The sequence below is a fragment of the Pagrus major genome, chromosome 23 (genome assembly GCF_040436345.1).
Source record: "Pagrus major chromosome 23, Pma_NU_1.0".
Lineage (NCBI taxonomy): Eukaryota > Metazoa > Chordata > Actinopteri > Spariformes > Sparidae > Pagrus > Pagrus major.
In genome coordinates, this window is record NC_133237.1 from 5,391,475 (window position 1) to 5,419,444 (window position 27,970).

The window sequence follows — 27,970 nt, forward strand, 5'->3', positions numbered from 1 at the left end:
CTCGGGGCATATAAGGAGACAGTAGTGTTTGTGTCTGTGTGTGTCTGGTCGTGCAGTGTTTGTCTTAGGCCGAGCTCCTTTCCTGTGGTGTGTGTGGGCTTGACTCCGTCCAGCTTGTGTGGACCCCGCGCCCTGTTTGTGCGGCTCGACAGCGGCCCTACGGCAGAAGCGGAAGCTCTGCTTTAACAGCATTAGCAGGGCTCTTCCTTCAACCTCCGGCCCACTGTGTTAACCCTATCACTGTCCTCACGTCCCCCCTTTAGAGCCTTTCATTGGCCTCCCTAGCTTCTGCTTGCTTAGAATGAAATGTTCCGTATGTTTTCTTTTGTAAATTAAGTTGTAACTTGAATTCTCTCTTTGTTAACTCTTTAGGTTCTTCTGGTCTGCTCTGACCTCCATTTACTGCTAATTTATTAGCCTCTCCTGTTTATTCAGCCGCCGTGCCAACTTGTGAAACCTGCCTGTCAGTGGCAGCCATGATTGACTTTCTCCCACTTTATTAACCCCTTCGTTCTCATTTAAGCTGGCAGGAAGTTTATTAACCCCTCATTATTCTTTAGTTCAGCACTTCAACGGACGATAAAAGTGTTTTTGTACTTAAATTTGGACCCCACCATGAGGTATTTTTCTGCAGAAACCTAATCTTAATATCAAAGTGACCCCTTTTCTTTTATATTCTGTCGCGCTTCAACAATTAAACGATTAGTTGCCAACTATTACATTATCGACAGATATTTTGAGTATCTTTTATCTTAAATTTTCCAGTTTCTTTACTCCTCTATGACAGTTAACTGAATATCTTTGGGTTGTGGAACAAAACTAGACATTTAAAAGCGTCATTTTGGGCATTGATAGACATTTTCTCTCAATTTGTATGACATTTTATCGATTAATCGGGAGAATAATCAACAGATTAATGGACAATAAAAATGGAAATTACTTGTAGAGATGTTTTAAATAATGTAAATGTAATGCAACAAGCAAATAATCGCAGGAAATGTTTCTTTTATTCGTACTTTCTTTTCCTTTTACCCGGTCCCTGCTCTCACTCCCGCTCTTTGTCTGTATTCTATTCTTTTCGCCAGGAGATGTCCTTCTTTATCAGAGCTCGTACAGACACATACAACCACACCTCTGTCAAATATCCGCCCCTGGTCGATGCATTTTGCCCACGAGGGCACCGAACAAAGTGCAGGCCTGAAGGGCGGCGTGCTGAGCCTTTCGGTTCGTTCAAGAATCCATACAGGCAGGACCTCCGATCATCGGGGTTTAATTAATAACTTATGGCTACAGCTTAAGCTCAGTTACTTGGCTAATTTAAATGGAAACGTATAAAGATAAAAAAGAATATATAGACAGGAGGCCATACGGGGAGGGTGGGGGGTGCACAGACGTGGAGGGTGAGACAGTGGGGGTTGTGAGTTAGGGATTGCGGCAAAGCATTTGCATAAAGGGCAGGGCAGCATGCCCAATGGTGGAAAAGGTTGGCATCACGCCTTTCAGACTGGCAGAGAGGGAAGACTGGAGAGAGAGACAGAGAGAGAGAGGGGGGTATAGTCAATAGTACATCCCTTGTTCAGAAAGAGGAGGTCCCTAGCTGTTGGCAGGAGAGCAGGCTAAATCTCTAGTTTGATTGTGTGCTAGATTGCCCCTTTATTTGTCTGATTGCAAAGCGTTCAACACTGCATTAGTAGTGGGCTTTACTTTCCTGGAGCCTTTATATGCAGGAGGGAGTTTTTCTGTCTTGGCCTGCTCTGCACGTATGTCTCTGAGTTTATACTGTGTGCAATCAGCACATCAGGCGGCTCGGGGAAAGTTTCTGACCTGTGCGTTTCATCAAGTCTCCACCCTTTATCTCCGAGCATCCAGCTAAGGTTAACTACAGTGTTGATTTAGCTTGATGCCATATTCAGATCTGAACTATTTACAATTTGTACAGGGACAAGCAGACAAATACAGGCCTGAAGACGACTGCAGAGAGGCAGCCAGTGGCTTCTGTGTGTGTGTGTGTGTGTGTGTGTGTGTGTGTGTGTGTGTGTGTGTGTGTGTGTGTTATACCCTCTGTCTCTCAGAACCACAACACTGCTGTTCCCCTCCTGCCGGCTGTGGTTGCGGTGATGTCATGGCAGTAGGCAGTGAAAGGGACGATTATTTAACGTGGGCCTGTTATTTCTGGCCCTGCGTCCATAAGCGCTGCATATAGAGTCTTGGCTTGATTCTGCACATCGCCGGCCACCTGTGGTCCTTATGACCACTAGGAGTGTGATGTCTGCAAACTCATTGTGACCACAAAGGGGTTCTGTGGGCTCTGGGAGTGCTAATTTACAGTGGTGATGTCAAGTTACTGTGTACTTACATGTAGAGATATTAGCAAAAGTGAAGGGATTTGTTTACAGTCTCATTTTGAAAGGTTTTTTATTTTTATATTTGAACTTGGACCCTAATTTTGTCAGACCAACAGACAAAAATATAAAAAAAATATTCAATTAATAAGAGGAATATTTTTTACATTTGAGAAGTAAATGCTGTGTATTTTTACTTGAGAAATAACTGAAATGTTAAATTCATTTTTGCTTAATGATGTGTAGCCAAACAGTCTCCTCTTATCGATCAAAACATTTCCAGAGATGCCAGGATGAATTCTGAGTACAGTACAAATTTAATATTTCCATTTACTGGACCGTTGCAGCCATAAAACGCGTGATGTGTTGGGTACTGTGGTGAAATAAGTACACAGATTAAAGATCTTAGGTCAAAGTACTAGTACTGCATTGTAAAAATACGTCATTATAAGCTTAATCTCTGCATTCAAAATCATAACGAAGTAAAGTTCAAAAGTATTTATCAGCAAAATGTACTCACAGTAAAAGTACTCATTCTGCAGAAAAATACCCCCTGTGACTGATTTAATATTATATATGACATTATTAGATTATCAGTGATGCATTGGTGTGTGAGTACCATTCACTGTTGCAGCTGGATTTACTTTATATTACTTTAAATGTAATGAGGTAGTCAAGTGTTGCTGACCTTGGGGGCGGGCCTCCTCCAAAGGGTCACCAGATAAATCTGAAGGATCGTAGGATGATTCATGGGACAGAAGAGATAAAAAAAATATTGTTAATATTGTATTATAGGTACATTGTATTGTCCTTGTTGGGAGTCAAACAATGAGACGAGATGGCTGAAACGTGATTAAAGGCCCCAATTAGACAGTGATTATTTTTGTAAAAGGTCACAAACCCACTCCTGATGTTAAATGCATTGTATTTTAAAGGCTTATCATGTATCAATAATATTTTAAAAATAAAATCTTAATGGGCAAATAAGTAACTATAGCTGTCCAATAAATGTTGTGGAGAAAAAAACACAAAGGTAATGTGATAAATAGAAGTGTGATGAACCAGTTTAAAGTAGAGCCCACTCTATTTTTGGGGCCGATGCTGATGTTAGGGAGTAAAAAATTCTGATATCGTGTTATCGGCTGATAATTTACAACGATCCCTCAAATGTGGTTGTCAAACACTTGTGAAAAAGGTGTAATGTTACGGAGGCAGGATATTTAACAGTTTAACAATTAACTATATTGTCTAAAATGACATCAGAGCATTAAAACAGTAAACTTACTGGGAATTTGATAACTATAAATTATCCCAAGCATCTTTTTTGGGCAACATATACGCTGATACCGATATGTCGGTCATAAGCAAATATCAGCTGATGATATCGGCCAACCAGGATATCAGTCAGGCTCTAGTGTAAAGTAGCATAAAATAGAAAACTCAAGTACAAGTATCTCGAAGGTACATCATTTGTGTAAATGTACTTAGTTACTCTCCACCACTAGCTGGGTTTGATTATTCCACTCATTGTCACCATCAGACAGCTTCAATGAAAAGCTGGAGAATAATACAAATTATATGTGAGACTTTTAGATTGTGAGTGAATGATACAGACAATTATACATTTTTAAGACAGTAATTAATCAACCAGTTATTTCAGTACTAGGGATGGAAATGTCTGAAGCCACTTCACGATTTGATTCTTATTTTGAGGGATAAAATGTGATTATAAAACAATTACTGATGCATCTTGATGCATCACAATTTACGTGATATATTTTTTCATGCTGAGTGACTTCCATCTACCTCCAAAACAAAGCGTATTTGTAACAATCCATAATTCAAATAAACCGATTAATTTACTTTAGTATCCTGGCTCATGCTCAGCCAAAACTCAAGAAGTAGCCTGGCTTAGGACTTCCTGTACTTCTGTTATGTTTCATCATCCAGTCGGTTCAACCACAAGGAAAATCTATGATGGCAGGTTTTAAATAATTCTTACAGGTGATCATAATGTCCTGAATCTGGTTTTAAATGTCAGATTATTGACTTTACTGCATTCATACATAATCTTTCAGGAGAGAATCGGGATGCATCTAAAGATCTATTGTTTCCCCCCACCCATAATCAGCACTCATCAAAAACAAGATCAGGTCAGAAGGTTCATCATTTAGTTTAAAGTTAATGTATTGTAATGTATTGTAACACCCCTAAAGGAGTTCTAATAAAGTGATCATAATCTCTCGTAAATCACTGTGAACCCAAACATCCTGCACCTGGTGAGTCGAGGGTGGAGACAAGCTGCACATTCTCCAGACTGGAGTAACATTGAGTATTAATGGTGGTGTCTGTTTCAGACAACCAGGAGGATGTTTTCCAATCTCCTTTGGTGCAGCGGCACTTGTTTGCAGTCGGTTTTACCTTCAAACGGGCAACAAACAGCGGCGTTCTGCTCGAGCGCGCTGCTCGTCTCGGGTTTGAACACACAATCGTGTTGTTTCAGCTCACTTTCTTCTCCCAACAGTGTGTGAAAGGCTGTCTTTGGCATTTCACACTCATCTCTTTGAAAAGACGAGTAAAGCCCTACAGCTTTGTCAGGCGGCAAGTTAACACACGAACCTGAAGATCCTTTTCATTTCAGGCCTGTGTTGAAATTTCTAATTCCAAGGGATCTTTTCATAAGCGGGGTTGTGGTGTAACATCCCTCTGCTTTGAGCCTATTGATAAATCAATGCGCTTGTAATTCTCTGTGATGCATGTCAACCAGACTCTGCAGATCAAAGATAATGTGGTATAAAGTGAAGGCCACCAGGCACCGGCTGCTCATATACTCTTATAATGATATGATATCTCACTTCTGCGATGATAAAATGTTTCTGACGTGTTCATCAAAAATGTAGCACCCTCCATCAAACCAAAGTAGGAATGCAGGATCAAACAGAATGAATCTGCTAAATGCATTTCTTTGTTGCAGGCCAGGCGCACCGTGTTTACCGATTACAGAGCTGGTTCCTACCAGGGTAGAAAATTAACACCCTCCACCAGCCAAATGCAGCTAAAAGCTGGCTGCGGTGTGTAAGTTTGTCTCCTCTACCAGCCACTTTGGCAGGATTATTATTTGGATCTTGGTGATGATGAAATTGTGGTGTGTTTTAGTTTAAATTGTTCTATTTAAATCTAAAGAGGTAAGGCAACAACAAAATAAAAAAAAAAAGGACACAACGTCTCGGTCCAGTCAGTGTGGCATCACCGTTAGCCGGTCTGCACTGGCAGCAGCGTGAGCAGCAGTAGTCTGTTGGCTGGCACAGTGAGAAAACACTCAGTCATGGCTGTTGTGGTGCTGAGTCGGCCTGCCCAGGCATGGCCAATCACTCACGTGCACACACGTTAGCGAGACGCAGGGCGGTTCCTTCATCCAGCACATTCTTTGTAGACAGGTTTTTTTGAGCATGCGTGTGCAAAAAAAAAAAGTAATGTGTGTCATGAGGCTTACATTTTTACAGGTGAGATGTGACATCAGCAGATCGATGTCAATAAACAGCACGACGGCCACGGGTGAAGTTTAGGTGGAACACACACTGGATGTCATTGTGTTCCTCCGCTCCTCCCACAGCCGCTCATCGATACTGTCATCCTCATCCAAGAGTATCTGCACGTCTCAACGTGTTCCATAGCTCCTCAAGCAGGAACAAATATTATTTTATCAAACCTCTAAAAGGAATCGTAAAAACAAAATAGCCTCGAGTGATCTGGGTTTTTTTTTACCTTGATCTCATTGCTTTTAGAGCATAATGTGTTTCTTTTCTTTCTCAGCACACAAAACCCTCACTGTTCCTCGTGTGAATTCACGTCTGTGTAGTTTGATTTGAAGCGCAGGACGGATCAGTATCTGCTGGAGCCAGAAAACAAAGTAATATCGGAGCTGATATTGGTGGTAGTTGCAGGGGGGGATAAACAGGGAGCTCCAGAGCCAGAGGTCGGAGAGGGCCCAGTTGGTTTTGCAGTGCAGCCAGGCAGCGGAGCCCCTTTGTGGGACTGGAATGTGCCGTGCGTGCCTCTTCCTCGGCTAGTGCCCCCCCCCCCTCCGCGCTCACACACACGTGCGGCCCACCCCGGGCACGTTAGCACGCAGCCACCGCAAATTGCTTGCAGATTTTTCACACATAGTAACGTGATGGTTTGTAAACTGGGAGAAGTGCAACCGACGCTGGATCTTTACGCATCACTTCCTCGCCACAGTAACAGTAACTGTGTGGGCTGTTCTCAGGGACTTTTTCCCCTGTCTTTAAAATGTAATCCTGTGTCTCCCCCCCCGCCTCTAATGATTAACAGGAATGATTACTGTGTGTGATAACAATGGAGGGTCGTGCAGCAGTGCTCTGTAGCTTGTTCTGATTACAGTACAAAACCACAGCTAGCTGAAGAAGACCTGTTGTCCGTAGCATTAGGAAGAGTTTTGGATGAAAACCAGGGAGCACACCTTCTATCTTTTAAATGGCAGTTTCATAATTTGGGAGAAACTTAGATTGAGTTTAGGATTATGAGGCCAGTTTTGAATAAAATACCCACATCTGGCTGCTTAGTTTTTAAGATTTCACTGATTAAAGGTCACATGACACCTCCACACAGGCTTCTTCGCACTCTTGAGCGAATGATTAAACTTACCTCTGTCTCCTCCACTTCGCTGCTCTGGCGCTCTGTCAGCGGGGGTCACAGGGAGCCAGCGTCAGGCTTCATCCAGGGGTCAGGGACGCTCAGCTGGGCAGGAGAGGACGGAGCCGAGCCCCACCAGCACAGGGCTGCACTAATGAAGGGCCAGGCGGCTGCAGGCCCTCGGGTTATGCAGACCATGGTTTAATTGGTCTAATGAGATGCAGCTCATCCTCGGCGAGGTCAGGTACCGCAGGACGGAGCAGGACAAAGCAGGGCGGAGAGGCCTACTGCTGGGCACTGAGGGTCAGAGAGAGGAAGTTTGTTGAGCTTTTCTTAAGTGATGTAGAAATCTCATATCTGGGGCATTCGGAAGGTAGATGAAATATTGTTTCCAAAATATTTTTTGGAACAAAAAAACATTCAAATCAGGGACTTATCATAACAAAAAAATAATACATCGCGCTGTGCCAGAGTTTTGATTATTTGGCTGGAGGAGTTGGACTTCAGAGCAAAGCTCACTTTTACCTCCATTATTTTCCTGGAAAGTTGGACGAGGTCGACTGAATAAAAACTAAACAGATTGCTCTAACAGCGCTGTAATTTTAATTGCATCATATTTGCCTTCATTTTACACACATTTATGAACTGATATTTGCTTTTTGAGCAGGCAGGGGGGCCTCATAATATAAAGCCTTAATATTGATCAATAATTGTAGCACAGCAGTGTGTCTAATCAACAAACACGTAAGAAAATAGAATGAGTATATAACATGTTTTCTAATAATTGACAGTTTAACATTGATGTAGACCTGCAGGAGTGATCCACATAGAAAAAACTGACAATTCTGATCAACGTTAACACAACTAAAATAAATTACAATATTGTTGCTAGATCTACTTGAGATAGAAAATAATAAAATCTATTTTATTTTGAAAAGCAAGCGATAAAAATCATTTTGAAGGCCAATCATGCAAATTAATAAAACAAATACAAAGATATCAGCTCTTGTTAAACGGCGGACCCTCCTCTCTTCATCCAAATGGAGCTGAAAAAGCAAAGAGGTTTCACAGGCGCACTAATGAATCAAACTCTGGTTGTTGTGGTGTTTTTTTTTTTTTTTTTCAGAGTAAAGAGCCTTTTCTCTCCCCGCTGAAAGAGTTAATCTGAAGTTGGCAGCCAACTCCACAGTCTCGGCCAGACGTGCGGAGAATCGAAAAATAAAGGAGTTGAAAATCATTTCTTTTGTCTCGTCATAGACTGTTTAAAATCCAGCGGAGGGGTTTTCATGAAGCGGGTTCTGAAATTTGAAATCGTCGCTCGGGCGGTGGGACGGGCGGGTCTGTGGGGTGGTGGGCTCCAGTGTGGTCTGTTTATTAAAGCATAACGCATTTTAATAACTCTCATTTTAACATTTAATATTATCCAGCCTTATTTATCAGTTATAAAATGTGGCCCACACACATCTTTATATAAAGAATAAGACAGATGAGCCTCCACTGACCGTCACGTGCTCTGCGGGTCATTCAGGGCCTTACAGGAACACACGTGTTTCTCGTCGCTGCGTTCACTGACGTCGGGTTTTAGTAACGGCGCAGCACTAATGTGTCGCTTGCGGGAATGCCAGCTCGTCTTCTTCTGTTTTTTTTTTTTTTTCCTCCAGCTTTTTTTTTTTTTCATTTTCATGTTACTGCTGGCAGACTCCATCGATGATGTCTTCACTCTTTTTTTTTTGAAGTATTCATATTTTAAGTGCCCTGTGAGGAGAGAGAGACAGAGACAGAGAGAGAGAGAGGGTGATGGTGCATTTTTAATTGTTTTGGCTGAGTTATTTTTTTTCCGTCTTATTAACGGAGTCTGGATGATATTTGAGGGAATTAGCCAGAGAAACATGTTGGTGGACAAAATAATCCACGACTTTAATTGGGCGAATTTCTGTCTATTACAGAAGCTCGCGCAGGGATTTGTTTGCCATTTATTATTTATTTATTTCTTTAATTGTCAGGCCTGAAATGACCCACAATGCACCGTGCGCAGACCGGATGCTTCCTGGTCAGACGTGTCTGGGTGTTTCAGCGTCTTTTTTAAGGTGAAGCTAATGAGGTAAAACACCGGAAAGTCGTCAGGTGCTTGTAAAAATACCACGAAGAAGAAAACACCGACTGCTAATTGATAAGCAGCCCGAATTAAAGGCCAAGCGCATTTGGCTTTAATTTAATTTCCAGGTAAGGAGATCAACCGAGAGACGCCTTCCGTGGTGCGTTTATGTTCACCTAAATAAGCGTTCAATAGAGCAGCCTGAGCATCCCATGTATAGAGCCAGCGTGGTGCAGGCAGCAGATAGTGCAGACTGACTGCAGCTCACCCACGGAGAGTCTCAATGATGCTGTCTCTCCCTCCAGATTTGGCACTTTGAACGGATCTGCATCACAGTTATTCCTGGAAAATAAATATGTGACTTTTTTCAGCCCATGGAAGGCAAAAAAAAAAAAAAGAGCCGTAGCTAAGGAAAATGACTTAAACCCTCCTTGTAGTCAAATTCCAGTGACAGTTGAATGGTGGTGTATTTGCATTTTGGCAGGGTCACCCAGAGACGCTTAATTTTTGACTGAAAAGCAGACACATGGGAGCCACATTCAAGTGCCAGTTAAGTTTTCAGATTTTTCTAGTGCAGGTGGGGATGGAAACAGGAATATGTTTTTGCTCCACATGCACCACAATGAGATGTGTGGATCCCTCTGCTTCCCTTTGTCACTTTATCCGCCCACCCGTCAAACATCTGCATCGATCAACGACACACAAAGCGAGCGTGGATGAGTTTGGAGGTGTGCTGTCCTTCACTCTGCTCATTAGCCTGATGTTCAGGAGCTGAAATGCACGGCTGTGTGGATCCAAGGCTGGAGGCCGTGATGTTTATCAGCGAGAGAGTGGCGGTGGCCGTGGCATTGTGTTTTTGAGTGCCTCTGCCTTTGTTTGCATAATGCACTTTTGCTTTGGTTAAATGAGGATTTGGATAACCTCGGCCATCATTGTAACATTTAGGCTTCTTCTTAAAGAGTTGGCAGCGGTGCCTGAAGTGGAACAAAAACAGTGTCGGTACTCCCGTTATTCACATGTTGGCGTGTGAATGTGCCGGTGTGTAACAGCAAATAATTTAGTATAACATTCAGAATTTCTACAGTGGGTAAAAGATGCATATTGGTACTTTATTTAACTAAGGGGATATTAATTTTAATTGTTAGAGTGACAAAATAATGTACTATATACACTTGAGATGGTGTGTGGTGCAGTGATATCCTGAGGCCGCGATGTCCTTAGTCAAAATTTGACTCCCGAGCCTCTGTTGTGTCGTCATCTGACCCTGTTCGTGTTCTCTTTGTGCCTTTTTGGAGCCAGCCCAACGTTATTGATAGGTTAATGTAACGTTACTTGGACTAGCCCCTGGCAGAGAAAAGCAGGCAGGCGAAAAGGGGGAACAGGTGTGCATCACATAGCAGCCCCTGGGTAATGCAGTTTATTAAGGGCCCAGAGTATCGACTGGAAACAATGCTACTTCAAATTTAAGTACAGAACAGTGAAAACAGTGTGTTTCTTGCTTGAAATAAGCAACGGAAGTTTGACAATGGGACAGGTGAAAGTCGTCTAAAAACAAGTACCTATCTCACTGAAATGTTACTCTGTTCGTGAGTGTGTCTCATATTAGGTGTAATGACATATCTAAGATTTGAGTCTTGTGAGGAAAAAGTCCTGGTGCACCAAAGAGTAAGATGTAGAAGTGCTGGTACTGTGTCCTGGTGAGTACCGGCCCGCTTTGAGTAATGGTTGGCTGAGTCTGATCTCTGGTGTAACTGAGTCATTCTCTTTGAATTTTATGAATTGAAATAATTTGTGAAAAACGCATTCTCTACTATGATTAATCTGCATTATCGGTTAATCTGTCAGTTATTCTCTCCATCAATTATTATGTTTTCAAAATGCCCCGAAAGCTGTGAGAAAATGCCTGAATATAACTTCCAGAGCTGAAGGTGACGTCTTTGAATGTCTCGTTTTGTCTTGCCAAAATGTGTTCAGTTTCATGTCACTCAAGACTGAAACAATGAATCAGTTATCAAAATAGATGCAGGTTCATTTTCTGTTGATCGTCTCGGCTCTTCACACGTTCTTTGTGTCTGCATTCGTTGACTGCATGTGATTGGAAACGGAGCAAGTCAGGAGGTTTTGATTATTGATTAATCTGTTGATTATTTTCTTGATTTTATTGATAAGTTGTTTGCTCTATAAAATGTCAGAAAATGGCGAAGAATGTTGATCATTGTTTTCCAAAGCCCAAGATGACGTCCTCAAATGTCTTCTTTTGTCCTCAACCCAAAGATATTCAGTTTACTGTCATAGAGGAGGAAAGAAACCAGAAAATATTCACATTTAAGAAGCAGGAATCAGAATTTGGACAATTATTTTTCATAAAAAATGACTAAAAATGATTAAAATTAGTTGGCTAGTTATTTAATTGATGACAACTAATCAATTAGTTGACTAAGCGCTGCAGCTCGTAGGTCTGCTTTGTATTCCAGCATTACCCGACTTGTAAATGATGTGAACAGCACGTGTACCAGAGAATTTCTGTGCTCGCTGAATTCTCCTCTCGCCTGTAGTTTTTGTTTGGAGTCACAAGCCTCCGTTCTCCCGCTCTGTGATTCAGCAGCACTCGTGCCTTCAGACGGGCTGTCTGCAGAGCAGGTGCAACCCTGAATGACATGTTTCACGATGAGGCAACATGGCAGCCGTCGCCGCTCACAGACCGAACGCCAGATCCTCCCGGGAGTTGAGGAGGAAGGCAAAAATTCGGGACTGGGGATTTCGTGGGACACACTGTCGCTGACCATTTATCTGCTGCTCAGTGCAGACTCTGTTTCCTCTGCCTGCTGCCTCCCCCGTCTTAAATTCTGTAACCATCTCAGTATTTTGCCTCTAAATCATCTCGTCATTGATTTGTGTGTGTGTGTGGCTGCCCGGGTTTGTTTCTCCCTCTTTGTTTGCTGTGGTAAACCCATGAGCAGCTGCCGGTGGTGGGGTCTGGAGGGATTCTGAAGCTGTGTGTCCTCTCTTTGCCATCCTCTGCCAAGGTGGCATTATGCAAGCAGAGAGAAGGGTAGAGAGAGAGGCAGAGGAGCGCAGGGGAGGGCGGGGGTTTGTGTGGGGGGTGGGGGTGAGGGAGACGAGGCGATGGCGGCCATAGTAAAGATGGAGGCAGGCTGAGGGCTGCGGGGATTGGTGCAGGAGAAGGCTTGCTCCCCTGAACTTTGCCTCCGTGTCAGAGTGGAACTTGTCGATTTGGCAAATTGTGCGGCGTCGGACAGGGCTGCTAGCTCTCTTACACTCCCACCTGCTCCCTCCTGCTCTCTCTCTCTCTCTCTCTCTCTCTTTCCTGCGCGCTCTCTCCCTCTCTCGTCGCCACTACACTCCCCCCCCCCCCTCCCCTCCTCCCCCTTCCCCACCCTCTCCTCTTTCTCTTTTCCCTCCCTTTCAGCTCTTGAAGCTAACGCATTGGCTGGGCTACAGGCATCTTGTTGCCAAATAGGTGGGCCCTACTCGTGTTGGCAAAGGCTCAAGCAATGGTTAGGGAAAGAACGCGGAGAGGACGAGAGACGGCGAGCGAGAAACAGAAAGAGAAAGAGAGAGAGTTGGAGAGAAAAGGGGAAAAAAGAAGCAGCACTCGGCTCTGCCAGCGGTCGTATGCGCTCGTCCAACATTGATTCGGCTCTCTATTTTTTTTTTTCCTCCCTATTCTGTGCTCTGCTCTCCCTGGCCCCCCCATCTGTGTGTGTGTGTGAGTGAGCGAGTGTGTGTGTGTGAGTGTGTGAGTCTTGTGCCGGGCCCAGGGATCAGAACAGACACCACTACCAATTACACTTTGCCAAGGATTTTTTTTTTTTTTTTTCAAGGTTCAGTTTTTTTATTTTTTGGAATGCACAAAGGACTGTTTTTATTTTAAGTGCATCCCTCCGCGTTGTTGAAGTTCTTTTTTTTTTTTTTTTTTTAAACTCTTAACATTTCTATTTCCACTTGATAATTTGCTACAAGTTTTTTATCCGTCTTTTTTGTCATTTTTGGTCGAAAGAGCTGCTGGACGTGGTCCTGCTGTAGTGAATTTTCTCCTTCCTAAAAATCTTGGGGTGTTTTTTTGTTTTTGTTTTTAAACTTCGGCCCACTGTCTTTAGTGAGCAGCATATTCTGCTAATTATTTTTTCTTCATCCCCCCAAGTTTTTTTTTCATCAGCTAATTCTCCACACCCTGCCAAACCAGCACTTGCTTTACATTGGGGAGCGCGGGAGGAGGAAAAAAAAAAACTGGTGCAGGAGATTTTTTTTTTCACTTTAAACGCTGTGCCAAATTTATGATGAGAGTGCAAAATGGTAACTACCAGGCCGTCTGTCTTCCTCTAGCACTGTGGTTTTCTGTGGTGATTTCTGTCTGCTTTCAGTTTGTTGTGGAAATGTGAGTCTGGTTGGAGCTCCCTTGCATGGTAGCACAGATAGGAAATGGTATGGCTGATCTTTTAGCAGCACATTTCAACAGTGGTCTTGTGGCGGCAAAGCTTGGCGGTGGTGAGCGACCGGTGTGTGGCAACCCTGGCACAGGAGCGCTGTGGCGAGATCTGGGCTTTGTTGCCCAGAGATATGTAGTGAAGGTATTATGGTACAGCAGAATAACTTCTCTTTTTCCTGCAGAACACCGGGAGCGCAACTTGGCTCTGCCTTTGGATTTGAATTCATGCATTTTGCATTTGTTGTCTGGAATGTTTCAGTGTTTATTTATGATAAAAGGAAGCTTTGCATGTTACAGTTAAGACACATTTTCTTACTAATTGCTGCAAAATTATTTGTATTTTACCTGAAAGTTTGTAATGATAAAACATGTAGACATTTTAAATTATAATGCTTATTTGAATTGTTTTTTGGATTTTTTTCTATTTTAGTAATTTTTGTGATTAGATTTTAAATTAACATTTAATTATAAAATATAAATCATTTTATAATCACTGTATAATCATTTTTTTTACATTTTCACTTTTTCATTGAAAATTATCTAAATGTTTTAACAGCTTTATTTTGAAGATTTGCATGCTCTCTTTCAAACTAAAAGCCTCTCCAGCCTCCTCACACCACGTCTCTCTCTCTCTCCTCAGGATGAATTTCATCCCTTCATTGAGGCCCTCCTCCCCCATGTCCGTGCCTTCTCCTACACCTGGTTCAACCTGCAGGCCCGTAAGCGCAAGTACTTCAAGAAGCACGAAAAGAGGATGACCAAGGACGAAGAACGCGCGGTGAAGGACGAGCTGTTGGGAGAGAAGCCGGAGATCAAGCAGAAGTGGGCCTCACGCCTGCTGGCCAAGCTCCGCAAGGACATCCGGCCCGAGTTCCGCGAGGACTTTGTGCTCACCATCACGGGGAAGAAGGCCCCCTGCTGCGTGCTGTCCAACCCCGACCAGAAGGGCAAGATCCGCCGCATCGACTGCCTCCGCCAGGCCGACAAGGTGTGGCGGCTGGACCTGGTGATGGTCATCCTGTTCAAGGGCAGCCCCCTGGAGAGCACGGACGGGGAGCGGCTGGTCAAGTCGCCCCAGTGCTCCAACCACGGCCTGTGTGTCCAGCCGCACCACATTGGAGTGACGGTCAAGGAGCTGGACCTCTACCTGGCCTACTTCGTCCACACACCAGGTATGTGGGCAGATTATACACACATGACGCACACACACACAGGTCACACACACACGGCATGTGGCATGTGAGTGGCAGATTAGACCCTTCCCTTCACTATGTACCCAGCTGAGCCAGTGCCAGGCTGTGATAAACCCAGTCAGAATTAAGATAACGACCACATCTTGACATTTAAAGGGCCAGTCTGCGCAGTCTAATCTTTAAAAAATGTGTCTCACATAGATGTTTCTATCTGGTTTAAAGAGATTCTGAGAGTTTGACAGCCCGGCTTAAAACCTGTGTTTACCTAGAGATATGTTTGCGTTGGTACATTTGTTCAAGTATTTGTGTGCAAATTTGTCTAAATCCAAATGTGCATGTTTTCCGGTGCCATGTGTAAACAAAAGCATCTGCAAACCTGTTTATCTGTGTGTGCATGCATGTGCATACGTGTGTGTGTGTGTGTGTGTGTGTGTGTGTGTGTGTGTGTGTGTGTGTGTCATGTGTCTGTAATCCATGTGTATGTTATTGTGAGATTGGTGTGTGTCAGTAGCGGTGTGGTGTGTGTGTGTGTGTGTGTGTGTGTGTGTGTGGTGGTCTGGAGAGTGCAGTGACAGCTGGCCCAGTCCCAGGTAGTTTAGGAGGCAGGGAGAGTCAGCCTGTCTGCAGCCTCAGCCGCCTCAGCCTTACGCACAGACACACACACACTCACACACACTCTGAAGTGGACACACACAGGAGCTCTCTCTCAAACACAACTCACCCAAGCTGCCCCGTTCGATGTTCGTCTGAATGTCCTGATCACACACACACACACACACACACACACACACACACACACTGAGACTCTTCTGTTTGTGGCAGCGCGGCTCTGCCTCTGTTTGTTTATGAGATGTTTTATTTTTCCATATTCGGTGCACGTGTTTCCTGCTGCGACCATAAAGTTAAAATAGAGGTGGTGAAAATATTTTAGTGTAAACAAGCCAGCATGCATTCTTCTGTGAGGGCAGTTTAACTGCTGTCGCATGTCATCATCTGAACATACAGCTAGTCACATTTTGCCATACATAGATACTGGTACTTAATTAAATTCAAATTTTTGCAAGGATTCTTCTTTTGGCTCATTAAATAGCAACTTTAATATGAAAAGGCTGAATTAACATGATAATGTAAAATTATTAAATGTGTTTTTTTATTGCTTTTGTTAATTTAAAACACTTTCTGATGTCAAACAAGATTATATATTTTTTGTGAGCAGTTTAAGCTGTTAGAATTCATATTAATTACTGTGGTATTACTGCAATGAGCATGACTGTTATTTTTTGCTAATAATCCACCTTAATTGCTTATCTAAAATATTTACAGCACTAAGTTTCGAGGTGTGTCACGATTCTGTTTAGAAAATGTGAAAACCAGTGAGACTGAGACAAGAACACAGCTGGTGGTGTTGCAGGTGGTGTCAGACTCTCATATTGGTGTATGCGAATTATTAATGTCATTCACAGTTTAACACTTATACTTTATATTTCTGACTCCAGTTCTAACAGCATTTATTTAAAATTCAATGTAATGTGCAAATATATATTGTACCTTTCATCATGAAGCTCCTCCACAAGAAGAGCTCGGCTATCTGTGTCCATGTTTCAGGTGTTTGCAGGTAGATCAGGTGTAAATCCTGACTGCCTCATCACACACACAGTTACAGACCCTCTCTGCCCTTCACTGTTATCCTGGGTCTCTGACCACAGACTGGCATACAGTTACAGGACCTTAATTCTTCTCCTTGGCAGGGAGGAGCAGCGTTCCTCTGTGACAGAGTACCCCTTGCCAGGCTCCTTTCAGCCCAGTGTGTAACTCTGCTTGAGTTCGCAGGGCCTCCGTGAGCGCCTCTTCCTGTTCCACAATGCTCCGTGGCGAACCGCGGCTCAGATTAGCTCCCAGCGCAGCCTGGTGCCCCTCGGAGTAAAGCCCTTTTTTTTTTTTTTCACTCTGTGCCAGAATCCAGCAGCCGCTCACCCCCCATACACACACACACACCAGCCTTCATCTCACTGATTCATGTGTGTATGTGCATCACATTCGTGTCTCTTTTTGCACAGATTTAAATCTGTTTTCGATGGAGTGCCCACCATTCCCTTAATTGAATATGAGCATTATTTTAAATATTGGCTTGTATTCCATCATATATTAAGTATTGCTATTTATTTCCCCCTTACTGCTTGTGGTAATGTCTGAACAAGACGAGTACATTTTAAGAGCTTCGTCTCTCTGTGGGAGGGAGACGATGTCTCATTAAGGTCCTTCTCAGCTTCTGCACAGCAGCCTCACATTCAGCACGTATATGACCAGAATTCATCAGGGAGGACATTCGGAAACACCTCGAATTAAAAACATCCACTTGTATCAGCTCGGAGTGCTGTGTTTTCCAGGAGGCAGGCTGGGGTTAACCAGAGTTTACAGAGGACAGACAGACAGTGGCTCCATTCTAACCTTTGGGGTGGCAGTGTTACAGTTTTATTCTTAGCTCCTCTTTCCAGGGTGTCTGTGTCTTTGCGGAAGCTATCAGTTGCCAGGCCTGATGATTGGACCGCGGCCGTCTCACCCGCCTGTCCCCGCCGCGGTGTTTTCAGTTCTCTCGTCCCACTGATGTCACTGTCGCCAGCTGCAGGGAGGGGGGGCTCTGCTTTCAAGCCGTGTGATTGACAGATCTAACCCCCTCCTCTGTTTCTGCTTCCCTACAGTACAGTATGTGTCTCTGCTTTTGTCCAATTATAGACGTGGGCCCTTCCAGGCGGGGTGGCTGGAGCTGGGACAGATCACAGTCGCTGCGCTTCTGCTCTGCAGCTGCAAAAAAAAAAGGCTCCACTACCTAAAAGAGCCTGATCATTTTCCTTTAGACGAATACCTGGACCACGCACAACACAAACAGATCATGGTATAATTGTTGCAGGCTGATGAGTCGCCCCCGAAAGTGGTTCTTCTTCTTTTTCACTGATTCTGCTGCATCTGATGATGATAACAATAATGGTTCAGGGATGTGGAGGAAGTGAGAGAGAGCGAGAAGGGATCTGATCTCATCTTTGATCACATGTCTGTCGAAAACTAAAGTCTGGCTCGCCAGTTGGGCGCTGAGGGGCCTTCCTCCACCTCGAGACCCGCGGATCGGGTCATGTTTTTCGAGCGTCGTGTTCCATATTTGTCAGTCTGACGAAGGCGCACGGTTCCAGCATTAGTCATGTTTGGAGCCTGAGCCGCCGCATACAGCTTTCATTACTTTAGCTGTTATGATAAAAAGATGTTTCAGAGAGTGCAGCCTCCGTATCTGTTCTGTGTGCTGGAGACAGACGGACTGGAGAAGGTGTCACGGGCCAGGTCCGAAAGCCAACTGTGTGCATGTGTGCCAGACTGCACCGTATCTCCATGCTGCTACGGTGCTCCTAAGATGTTCATTTACCCATCAATGTGTCTGCGCGCCTAGTCCCCGACGTTACAAATGGCCAAGAGAACGTCTTTTAATGGAGGCGAACAAAGAGAGGAATCGACAGGGAGACAGACAGCCAGACTGAGAGACTTAACGCCTGCACGTCACGCTAATCCATCAAACACATCTTATCTGCTTTGCCCAATATCCTGGGCTTCAAAAGGAGGTAACGCTATCAGATGCAGTTACATAATGAAGGAGAGACCAAACAGGACAGAGAGGGTTTTGTTTTATTTGTACACGTGTGTGCTGGTTTATAGCAGCAGTATTTCTCCCGTACAGTCAGGTCATGTTGTCCTGTTAGTCGCTGAGTGTTTGCAGAAGAAGAAAAGAGGGAATCATAATGATTAAAAGAGGGAAAAAAAAGATCCCTCTCAGTCTCTTCTTTTCCTTGGCTGTGCAGAGCAGAGATTTTCTGGACCGAGAGCAGAATTGTGCTCCAGTGTTCTGGCACCGCTCCGTAACCCGGGCCGACAGAGAAACAGAGAGTGTCGGCGCCGAGGGAGCCGCATTCATCTGGTGTGAAAAACACTGCTGGTCCGACACTTTCAACGGAAACTTTCTTGCGCTTTGTTGTCATTTGAAATAATGCGCCCAATAAAGTTTGAGCTTCGGCGAGCCGCTCTCATGACGGGACAGCGTCAGTGACACCGTGGTGTTTTAATATGCACTGAGCCATAGGGGCCTCCGACAGCTCCGGCTTGGCCCGTTTTCAGAGCCCCCAGTTTTTTCCAGTTGCTCTTTGCAGTGTGTGTGTGTGTGTGTGTGTGTGTGTGTGTGTGTGTGTGTGTCATAGAAGGAGGGAAAAGAGGAAAGAAGAGTGGAGTGTGCGGAGTGTAAGGAATTGCTGGTAAACAGATTATTCCAGTATGATCGGCCCTCCAAATAAATCGGCGAAAAGGCGCGAACCGTTACGCCGCGGCTCGGCCCAATCCTCTGACCTCCTTTAGCCGATCCCTCACAACTTTCCACCAGTCTATAGGTCCGACCGCTGAGCAGCTCTATGGGCTTGGTAGCAGGCCAACCTGCTTCATATTCACTGTAATTATCCAGTTTAGTGAATAATACTGGGAACAGATACACAAAAGACTGAGTATATGATTGAATTAAGTCTCATTTTGAAACAAAGGTCAGGTCTTAGCTCTGCAAATAGAAAAATTCCTTGTAGCAGAAAGTGCCCATTGTGGGCAACATGGATTAGCTTTATTTACTAATTTCACTGTACAGTGATTTTTAATTATTTGTGTAATTAAGGCTAATAAATAAACGTTATGGTGTCTCTTTTAGCAATTTAGCAGCTCAGCTCAGTTCACTGTTTTTTATACTTGCTGAGCAAATGGTAGCTGACATTTAACAGACGGATTTGTATTTATTTGTCAAGAAATTAAATTACCTCATAATATGCATGAAAACAATATTAATGAATATAATGAACACATGCAATAAAATACATAAAAAGGCTTTTAATCTTCTGAGCAATAACTGTTTCTGTATTTCTGGATGGATTTTCTCCCTTTTTTGAAAACAACAAAACAAGCGTACATTTTCCCCTCTAGTTTCTTTGTGTATTATTTGAACGCTGTCTCGTTTCAGTGTGTGAATTTGCATGACCAGTCCTCTCTCCCTCTGTACAGGCGCCAGGCCTGAAATCTGTCTGTCCCCTAAAAACATACGTATCCCCGCACAGGAGGGGTGGCTTGGCTTCTCGGCTGCTTGAGCCGACGGGCAAAGAGCAGGAGGAGAGGAGAGGTGAAGACAGCAGAGGAGTAGAAAGGAGAGGGAAAAGAGAGCGTCCTTTTTCTGGGCCGCTTCCCAGCAGCCTGATTCTGATCGGCCCGCCTCGCGCCTTGTTCCCTCGGTCCAGTGGAGCAGAGCACGGCGGAGACTGCCCTGTAATTGGGACAGCTCTTTCCATACGGAAAAACGGGACCGGAACACCGCAACACCGCCGAGCACAGATCCCCCCGTCTCTCTGTGGATTTTGTGTTTTGATTTAAAGCCGTCTCAAATTCAAAAAATTAGCAATTATACGCAAACAAAATCCTCTTACATAAAAAAAAACCCCAAATAAAATCCGTTGAAATGAACACTAATAATGAATAGATGAATAAATATCTCCCTCTGATTTTTCCCTTGCCTTATTTACTCTCTCATTTAATGGTAATAAATGTCACTCAGTGCTGTTCGGATGATATTGAGCGCTGATATAAAGTAAAAAGAAAAGCGTAGAATAAAGATGATGCAAAATGCCATGCTGAAAACAAAGAGAGAGGGAGGGCAGATATTCAGGCTAGTGGGGCTGGTTGGCAGCATTTGGCAACCAAAGCTGCAGCTCTGTTTAGAAGGTGCCAGCTTTTCAAACCGACACAGTCTCTGCCAACTTCTCTCCTTCTGATCCTTTTCTTTCTCTCTCATTTTAACATTTTTCCCCCCATATCCTTGTTTTTCGCTTAACACGTCTTCCCCTCTGCGCGTCCCCTTTCCGCCCCTGCCACCGCTCCTATGGTTGCTTTTTCACAGCGGGTTGCCAGAAAAAGCGAGCCGAACATGTAAACTCAGGTTTTATTTTGCGCGTTGAATAAAATGGCTATCGTGTTACCAGACGGGTTCTGTGTTTTTTTTTGTGTGTGTGTGTGTGTTTTTTTTTTTTCCTCTTTCCTCCAAAATGTTTTCCGCGGGCTTTTAGCAGAGAGCGAACGCCGTTGCTCGGTGTGATGGTGCTGCTGTGGATTCAGGTCCAAAACAAAATGGAGGATAAAGCGCGGCTCCTCTCCAATCAGCGGAGAGAATGATTCCACATATGGGGGGAAAAATACTGGCAAATTAACAATGCTGACTGATTTTCTCCTTTTTATGTGGATGTAATTTTTGCGTTTGCTTATTTTTGACTTCTGCCAATGTCTTCAGGTGTCCTCATGGAGCAGGAAATGTTAGTCAGGATTAAGGAGCGATGTATTGTACATCATTCGGGACTGGGGCCCTTCGTGGTGCCGTGAGTGATTGGAGAAAGTGTTAAACGCTGGGTGTGGGGGTGGATGGAATTACTCAATAATGATCAGAAAATTAGAGCCATTATTGAGGGAGAGTAAACAGGCCTCTCTAAGTGTGAAAGGCCTCTATTCAGCCCCGACCAGGAGCAGGACTCCTTTCTTCCTTTCATGGATCCACCCATGGCCTCGAGAGCCCCGCTTTTGTTCCCTGAAATAACAGAGTGAATATATGGGGTCTCAGGGGTGGGGGTCCTGTTCCCAGTGCTTAGCATGGTATGGACTAAATCTACTGACTGTAAGGTACACTCCATGTTTTAACCATCCTTCATTTTCTACTTATTTCAATAGCCAATTTTTCTGGCTTCCCTCCATACTTACTTTTTAATCAGACTAACTTGTCTAATTAACTTGATACGCCTGTGTCGCTGAGATCAGAAATTCTGGCAGTGCGTGTTGAAAGTGTTTCTGTGTGTCTACAAGTGCACCTGGGTGTCTTTTTTTTTTTCTCCATCATCGTCACTTAAGAAATCCACAGCACTCCAGACTCCTGCGTCCTTAGAGGCGATAGTCAGGGGAAGGTGGGTGTAAACTAGGCGCTAATGCGAGCGCTTCCGCGTTTGTCGGCGCAAATATTCTAATTAATGGGAAACGGATAAATAAATAAACTCGGCATGTCTCCGAGCAGCTGAACGGCAAACGCGCCGCTCAGGCAGGGACAAAGAAATGAAGAGAGGGATTTACACTTTGAGCGAGCCGTTGGAGAGAATAAAGGACTGTGTTTCCTGTGTTTCTGTTCCCCCCCCCCCCCCCCCCCCCCCACATCACTTTGAGGAAATGTAGTTCACAGCTCTGCGCTTAGATTAGGGAGATTTGATTATAATAATAACCTAAACAGTGTTTTCTGTGGCTTTGATGATGAGAGTTGTGAAGTCTTTCATGCGAGTCCAGAATTTTGTATTCCGAATCGTTGACTTATATGATAAAAGCAGTTTTTGGACTTTTTTTTTTTTTTTTTGCATTTCATCACAGTTAATTTATTCAAACACACCTTTACTTATCTCAGCGTCATATTTTTCTTCAGTAGTTCATCCGTCTCCAGTCATTCTTCCTGTGAGGACACCCTCCAGGGCAGGGCACCGTCCAGCTCCGGGCTCCCACTCAAAGAAACTCACCAAAATCACCTGACACGTTCGCTCACTTTCTCCGTCTGTTTGCTTTTTTCGTACGGGCGGCCAGCTCCATTTCACAGGCATAATTCTGGATGGTAACATTCTCATTATTCCCGTCAACTGTCAGCGCTCAACTCTCTCGTCTATAATTTCAGACTCATTTGAATTCTTATTGGCAGCTCCGGTGCATAAATTTCATAAAAGATAGAAAAACAACACAGTTTTTTTTCCTCTCTCCCTGGTGAGCAATAGAAATATGGAAGAGATTAGGGGGAAAGAAGTGTATGAAATTGCGTTGTTTGTTTGGATTTATTTATCAGAATAACACATGTCCAAAATTATAGTTTAGTTTCACACATTTTATGTTTGCATCCTGAAAAAAAAGAAGTTACACCTCGACTTAAACCTCACAACAACAACACTGAGGTATCAGGGCACCAGTGTGTAAATGGCCTTACTGTATCATTTCATTGGATAGCTGTCCAGACAGGCCAATGAATAGAGTTGCCATGGACACGTAGCTTTTTTAAAAAAAATTTTTTTTGCTCAGTGCACCTTTCCTGGGTGATATCCAAGGAGTGTCAGCGACTGGCCTGGTTGGCACGGTGAGTGGCCATGCAGTGCTGGGCTGTTTCCGTGGCACTCCGGCCCACTGTGTGGGCAACCAGAGCATAGAGCTCTGCCAGAGGAATCCGCTCGGATCACTTTCACTCTATAGAGGGCATCCCCACACTTATGCAAATGGATAAGCAGATACCTATACAGCACAGCTGAGCGCACCCTGCACAAACAAAGTAACATCACAGGTAGCTGCTCCTTACTAATTGTATGTCAACATTAAGAGTTTTTACAGTCAGAGTGTGATTTCAGCTTTAAAGGAATCATTTATATTCCTTTGAGGGAAAAAAGGAGGATATTAGATTTTCTTGGCATTATGATATACTATTTCTGGATATATAAAACACTTGTCATTGGACGTGGACCAAGTGAGACATATGAACATGTCAAACGGTAATTTTAGAGCAGATTTTTCCCTTAATGTTATTCACACATTTTGTTAGGCTTAGTTCAGTCCAGGGGGGCTTACACGTGAGTTTTATCCTCTAAGAAGCTTTAAGTACCCTTTGAGATGGCAGCTCAGATATCACTTGTAATTTAAAAAGCAGGGGAGCCTGTGATATAAAAGACTCCTCTGCTGGGAAACGGAACAGCTCCAACCCTCGTGTCTTGTTGACATTGGCTTTACTCCTTCGTTATTTGGGGTTGCGGACATCTGCAGAAATCATAAATGTTTGCAAAATCAACCATTTCCCCTTTCAAATGTTTCTCTCTTTTGTGGTAACATGTGCATTAGCCACACAATGAGCTTGCACATTTGATAGAGGAAACAAAATATAGAAATGACCACAATGCATCGTTAGGAAGCAAATATTCGATGTTTAACGTTATTTTTTGCATGAAGTGATCGTGTCTTTTCACAGACAAATAAGTGTAGTCTGTTATCCCACATAGTGATGATGGTACTATGTGTTTGTCATTTAGAGAAGTCAGACTCCTTAAACCTCTTATAAAGACGACCCAATAACAAGATCCAAACACACTCATTTGGGATTTTGGATGGGTGGAGCTGTTAAAAAGTCCTGTCAACACAAGTCACAGATATAAAGCAGAAGTCTACTGTATTTAACAGCTGGGGTCTTTGAGACCCCGAACAGAAGTCAAGAAGTTTTCTCTAACAAACTTCTCAAACATGTCATCAGTTCAAAATCATGTGTATATGTAATTCTTACAGTATATAATAAGAAACAGTCTCTAAGTATCGTGTCATGAAGTATGTTTTTGAGCTGTTGAAGATGATCTGGAGTTTCCAGAACAACAAGGTGACATGAAACACTAAAATTAGGGAGTGACGGCCGTGAGAAGGTTCAGACAGAAAATGAAGTCACAGTTGAGAGTTGTTTTCTTCTCCATCCTCTGTCGCTACTCTACCCCTACATCCACCTGTAGCCTCTGATTGTTTTCTAGGGAGAAGGGTCTTTATCGTCACTCCCCAATCTTGCTCTGTGCAGTCATAAAGGTATACTATGGGGAGTGACAAGGTCAGATTCTAGACACCAATCAAGTACAGATAAGTGCAGTATAAGTTCTCTGTATTAACATACTAATACAAGCGTTGTATGCGAGTTGGCTGACTGAATTGTTATCGTTCACAAACACGAGCCTGCATCCCTTCCCCTTTCATTTTTCAAATGCATCTGTTTTTCCTCTTTAAAAGATTAAGCCTACATCCCCGGTGACTCTCTTTAAGTCCATAGGAGCGAAGTGTGTGTGAAGTATGTTTTTAGGTGTTGTTTGTGCGAGCACTCTAAGAGTGTATGTGTGCCTCCGCGCATATGCTCATGTGCACCATAGAAGCAGGCCGAGCAACAACAAACGCTTCCCGCAGCCGCGCATATGAGTGTCCTCTCCGGACTCAGCCAGCACCTGATCCCCCGTCACACCTGATGCCTGCGAGCCTTGTATGTACACATGAAGAGAAGCGACCGCATTTGCAAGCAAACACGCACAAAAATGTACACACACTGATTTGACCCAGCTGTCCTGTGGCAGGCATGGGACCTGGGATTAGACTGCGGGGTGCGCAGGCCTCAGAGAGGAGGTAAACCAGACCCCAACTGGGTCCTCTTCACTGGTCTTGACTGGGTGCAATCTGTCACTGCTAGAGTCGAAAGTTATAAAACCATATGTCTTGACATTTCATCAGAATCCTATTCTGCAAATAATTTGAGCTGAATAATAAAATTAGTAGCTATTTTCATTCACTCTGCTGTCCCTCTCAGCAGCAGCAGCAGCAGCAATGGAGCCGATCTACTCTCTCTCATTTGCCCTTTGTGTGGTAACATTTGATTGGTGTATTATTAGACGCAGACCACCCTGCTTCTGAGCCCTACTTGAGTTTCCATTCTTCTGCTGCTCAGCCTTAATTCGAGGCTCTCCTCCAGCAACCCAAACATTCAGGGGAGCACACACAGAGCATTAACGTAAAGACAGAAAGGGAGGAGTGGAGCGAGGCACAGTCGAAGCTCGGCTCCAGTGGAATGGTGATAGAGAAGGTAATCCAAGCCTCTGTGTTTATTTTAAGAGCTGATGATCTAGAGATGGCCATTAAAAGCAGAGGGCAAACAATTTAAGAGCAGTAAATTTGAATGGAGGAGAGGGGTGGAGGTGGGTGGGAATGAGGGAGGCAGGATATGGGTTCTTTCTGCCACACTTTCTATCCCAGCTCTCTCCCTCCACGCAGGAAAAAAATACTTGAGATGACAGTGAATTAGAGCAATCTGGCCTTCATTCTGCGGTTAGATTTTTATCTGCGGTTTTGGCCCTAAGAGCATCTCTGATCCCTGTTTTTTTTTTGTCTGCCTGCTCTTTTATTGTTGTTTCTGTTCTTTTCATCTGAGTTTATTTTTCCCTCTGGCCTGGCTGTAAAATGGACCCTAACGAGATACCATTCACACTGAAAAGCATCAGGATTGGTCCCATTATCCCCACCACCTTCATCCAGGGTAGTTTTCCTCCACCAGGACCTAAACATACAGGCTGATGTGATTTCTCCAAGTCCAAGTTTTTTTTTTGTTTTTTGATACATGCTCAGAATTTTTTTCTCTCTCTGATCGACTGGAAGATTTTGTCTTTGGGCATGGATTCAAACTACGCAATCCTGGCAGCTACATAGGGAAATCCTTATGATAAGAGCCACGATTATCCCAGTAAACTAAAGATGGCTTACACAGAGAGCTGCTGTTTCACCAAACTACAGGCCCAGTATGCAGAAAAATCTTCCGAGAATACACCATGATTGTTTACCCTGCATGACCGATGTCACGTTGAATATATAAACATCATTTGAGACACAAAACGGCCCTCGGTTCAGTTACACTTTCAAAATAGTCAGACATGGGCTACATATCAGTACATCAGTGATTCTGAACCGGGGGTGCTTGTTCCCCAGGGGGCACTTTGACAGTTACCTGAGTAGATGGTACATGGGTAAACAATTGTGAAGTAGCCTTATACCATGTGTTGAGAGTGTATGAAGGAAGTGAGCAAGAGTTAACTTGAATGTTTGAAACAGCTGAAAGTAATGAACAAAGCCATTCAAAGTTGGCTTAATGGATAAATGGTTGGAATAGGCCTAGCTAAAAGTAGGCTAATGATTATCAGCTCAAATAGTTAGCTTAAACTAATGCATAAAGTGTTGAAATAGTTTGTTAAAAGTAAAAGATAATCAGTGGAAATAGCTGAAAGTAATGGATACATGGTTGAAACAGCTAAAAGTAGGTTTATGGACAAACCGTTCAAATAATTAGCTTAAAGTCATGGAAAAATTGGATGAGATAGTCAGCTAAAAGTAATGGAGTGAAGGAAAAGTGCATAGCTAACGACTGGATAACTGGTGGAAACCGCTAAATGTAGGCTAATGACAAACAGCTCGGATAGTTAGCTTAAAGTCACGGATAACTGGTTAAAATATAGCTAAAGGTAGCTGGTAAAGAGTGAAAATGGCTAAAACAAATGGTTAAAACATATTTAAGTAGGATAATGGATGAAAATAGTTAGCTAAAAGTATTGGACAAACAGTGGAAACAGCTAACTAATGGATAAATGCTTGAAACAGCTAAACATAGGCTAATGAGAAAGCTGAAATAGTTAGCTTGAGGTAACGATCAACGGCTGAAAAAAGACTAGGAAGTAGATTAATGGGGAAATAGCTAATGATTGATCGATGGTTCAAAGCTAAACGTTTTTCATCCATTTATCAGTAACTTTTTGCTTTTAGATAAATGGAAAATAACTAAAAGTAAAATGGATAAACGGATGAAATAAATGGTGATATTCATGAAGGAGCAGTTCATCTGACAGGGTTGTGGGCGTACTTCTGACAAAAGAGGGTGATGCTCTACATCTTCATCACCTTGCCAAATAGTTTTCTGCAGCTGTTGATTGATGTTGATTGTGGCTGTCTTCTTGGCACTGTAGCGTTTTCTTTTTTTTTGGGCTCACATTTTTTCACTGTGCTTTGCTGGAGCTGCTGTCCCAGTGAGACACATTTGATATGTTACCCAAAACCCAACTTACAAAAAATTGTGGTTCCCCTCTTCTAAACTCTCGCCCATCTCCTTTTCACTGGGCTTTAGATGTGTGATGAAGTAATCCCGACATATTTTATATCCTAATGCAAAACAAACACAGCCAAATTACACACATTCTTCCCCCCGTACCGATTCGTGGAAGTTGTTAACCAAATAAAGCTCCTTTTTCTCTTTCTCTCTTTCCATCTCACTTGTGCTCTCAGTGGATCTGTCCTGGCTAGAACTCTTTTCTGAAATAGCCTCAAGCACAGAGACTCTTTTGTGGTGAGGCGGTTTTTTTTTTTCCTACAAGGTGTTTGTGAAAAAGAACAGGATTTTCTCTCCTGGGCTCAGGTCCCTCCATCGCTCCGCTGCTGCCTGTCTGGCTTTCTTTGTCCAGGTCTGCTCTGGTAAACAGCCGTGTCCTACACACACTGTTTATCACACTCTGGGGTGAAACTTTGCTGATTTCATTTTTGGACCTGTTGAAGTTTTACTTGGAATATATTT

General features: G+C 43.5%; 1 protein-coding gene across 9 annotated transcripts in view; it reads left to right on the plus strand.

Annotated features, from left to right (window-relative positions):
- Positions 1-27,970, plus strand: part of nfixb (nuclear factor I/Xb) — a 147,239-nt gene that overhangs the window by 30,570 nt on the left and 88,699 nt on the right. For 4 of the 9 annotated variants that reach the window (XM_073493595.1, XM_073493600.1, XM_073493597.1 and 1 more), the window contains exons 1-2: positions 13,420-13,682; positions 14,181-14,712. In XM_073493595.1, coding sequence (XP_073349696.1) covers positions 13,515-13,682; positions 14,181-14,712 — 700 coding nt within the window. In that variant the 5' untranslated portion in view covers positions 13,420-13,514. The other 5 variants (XM_073493599.1, XM_073493596.1, XM_073493601.1 and 2 more) reach the window with 3 other exon arrangements.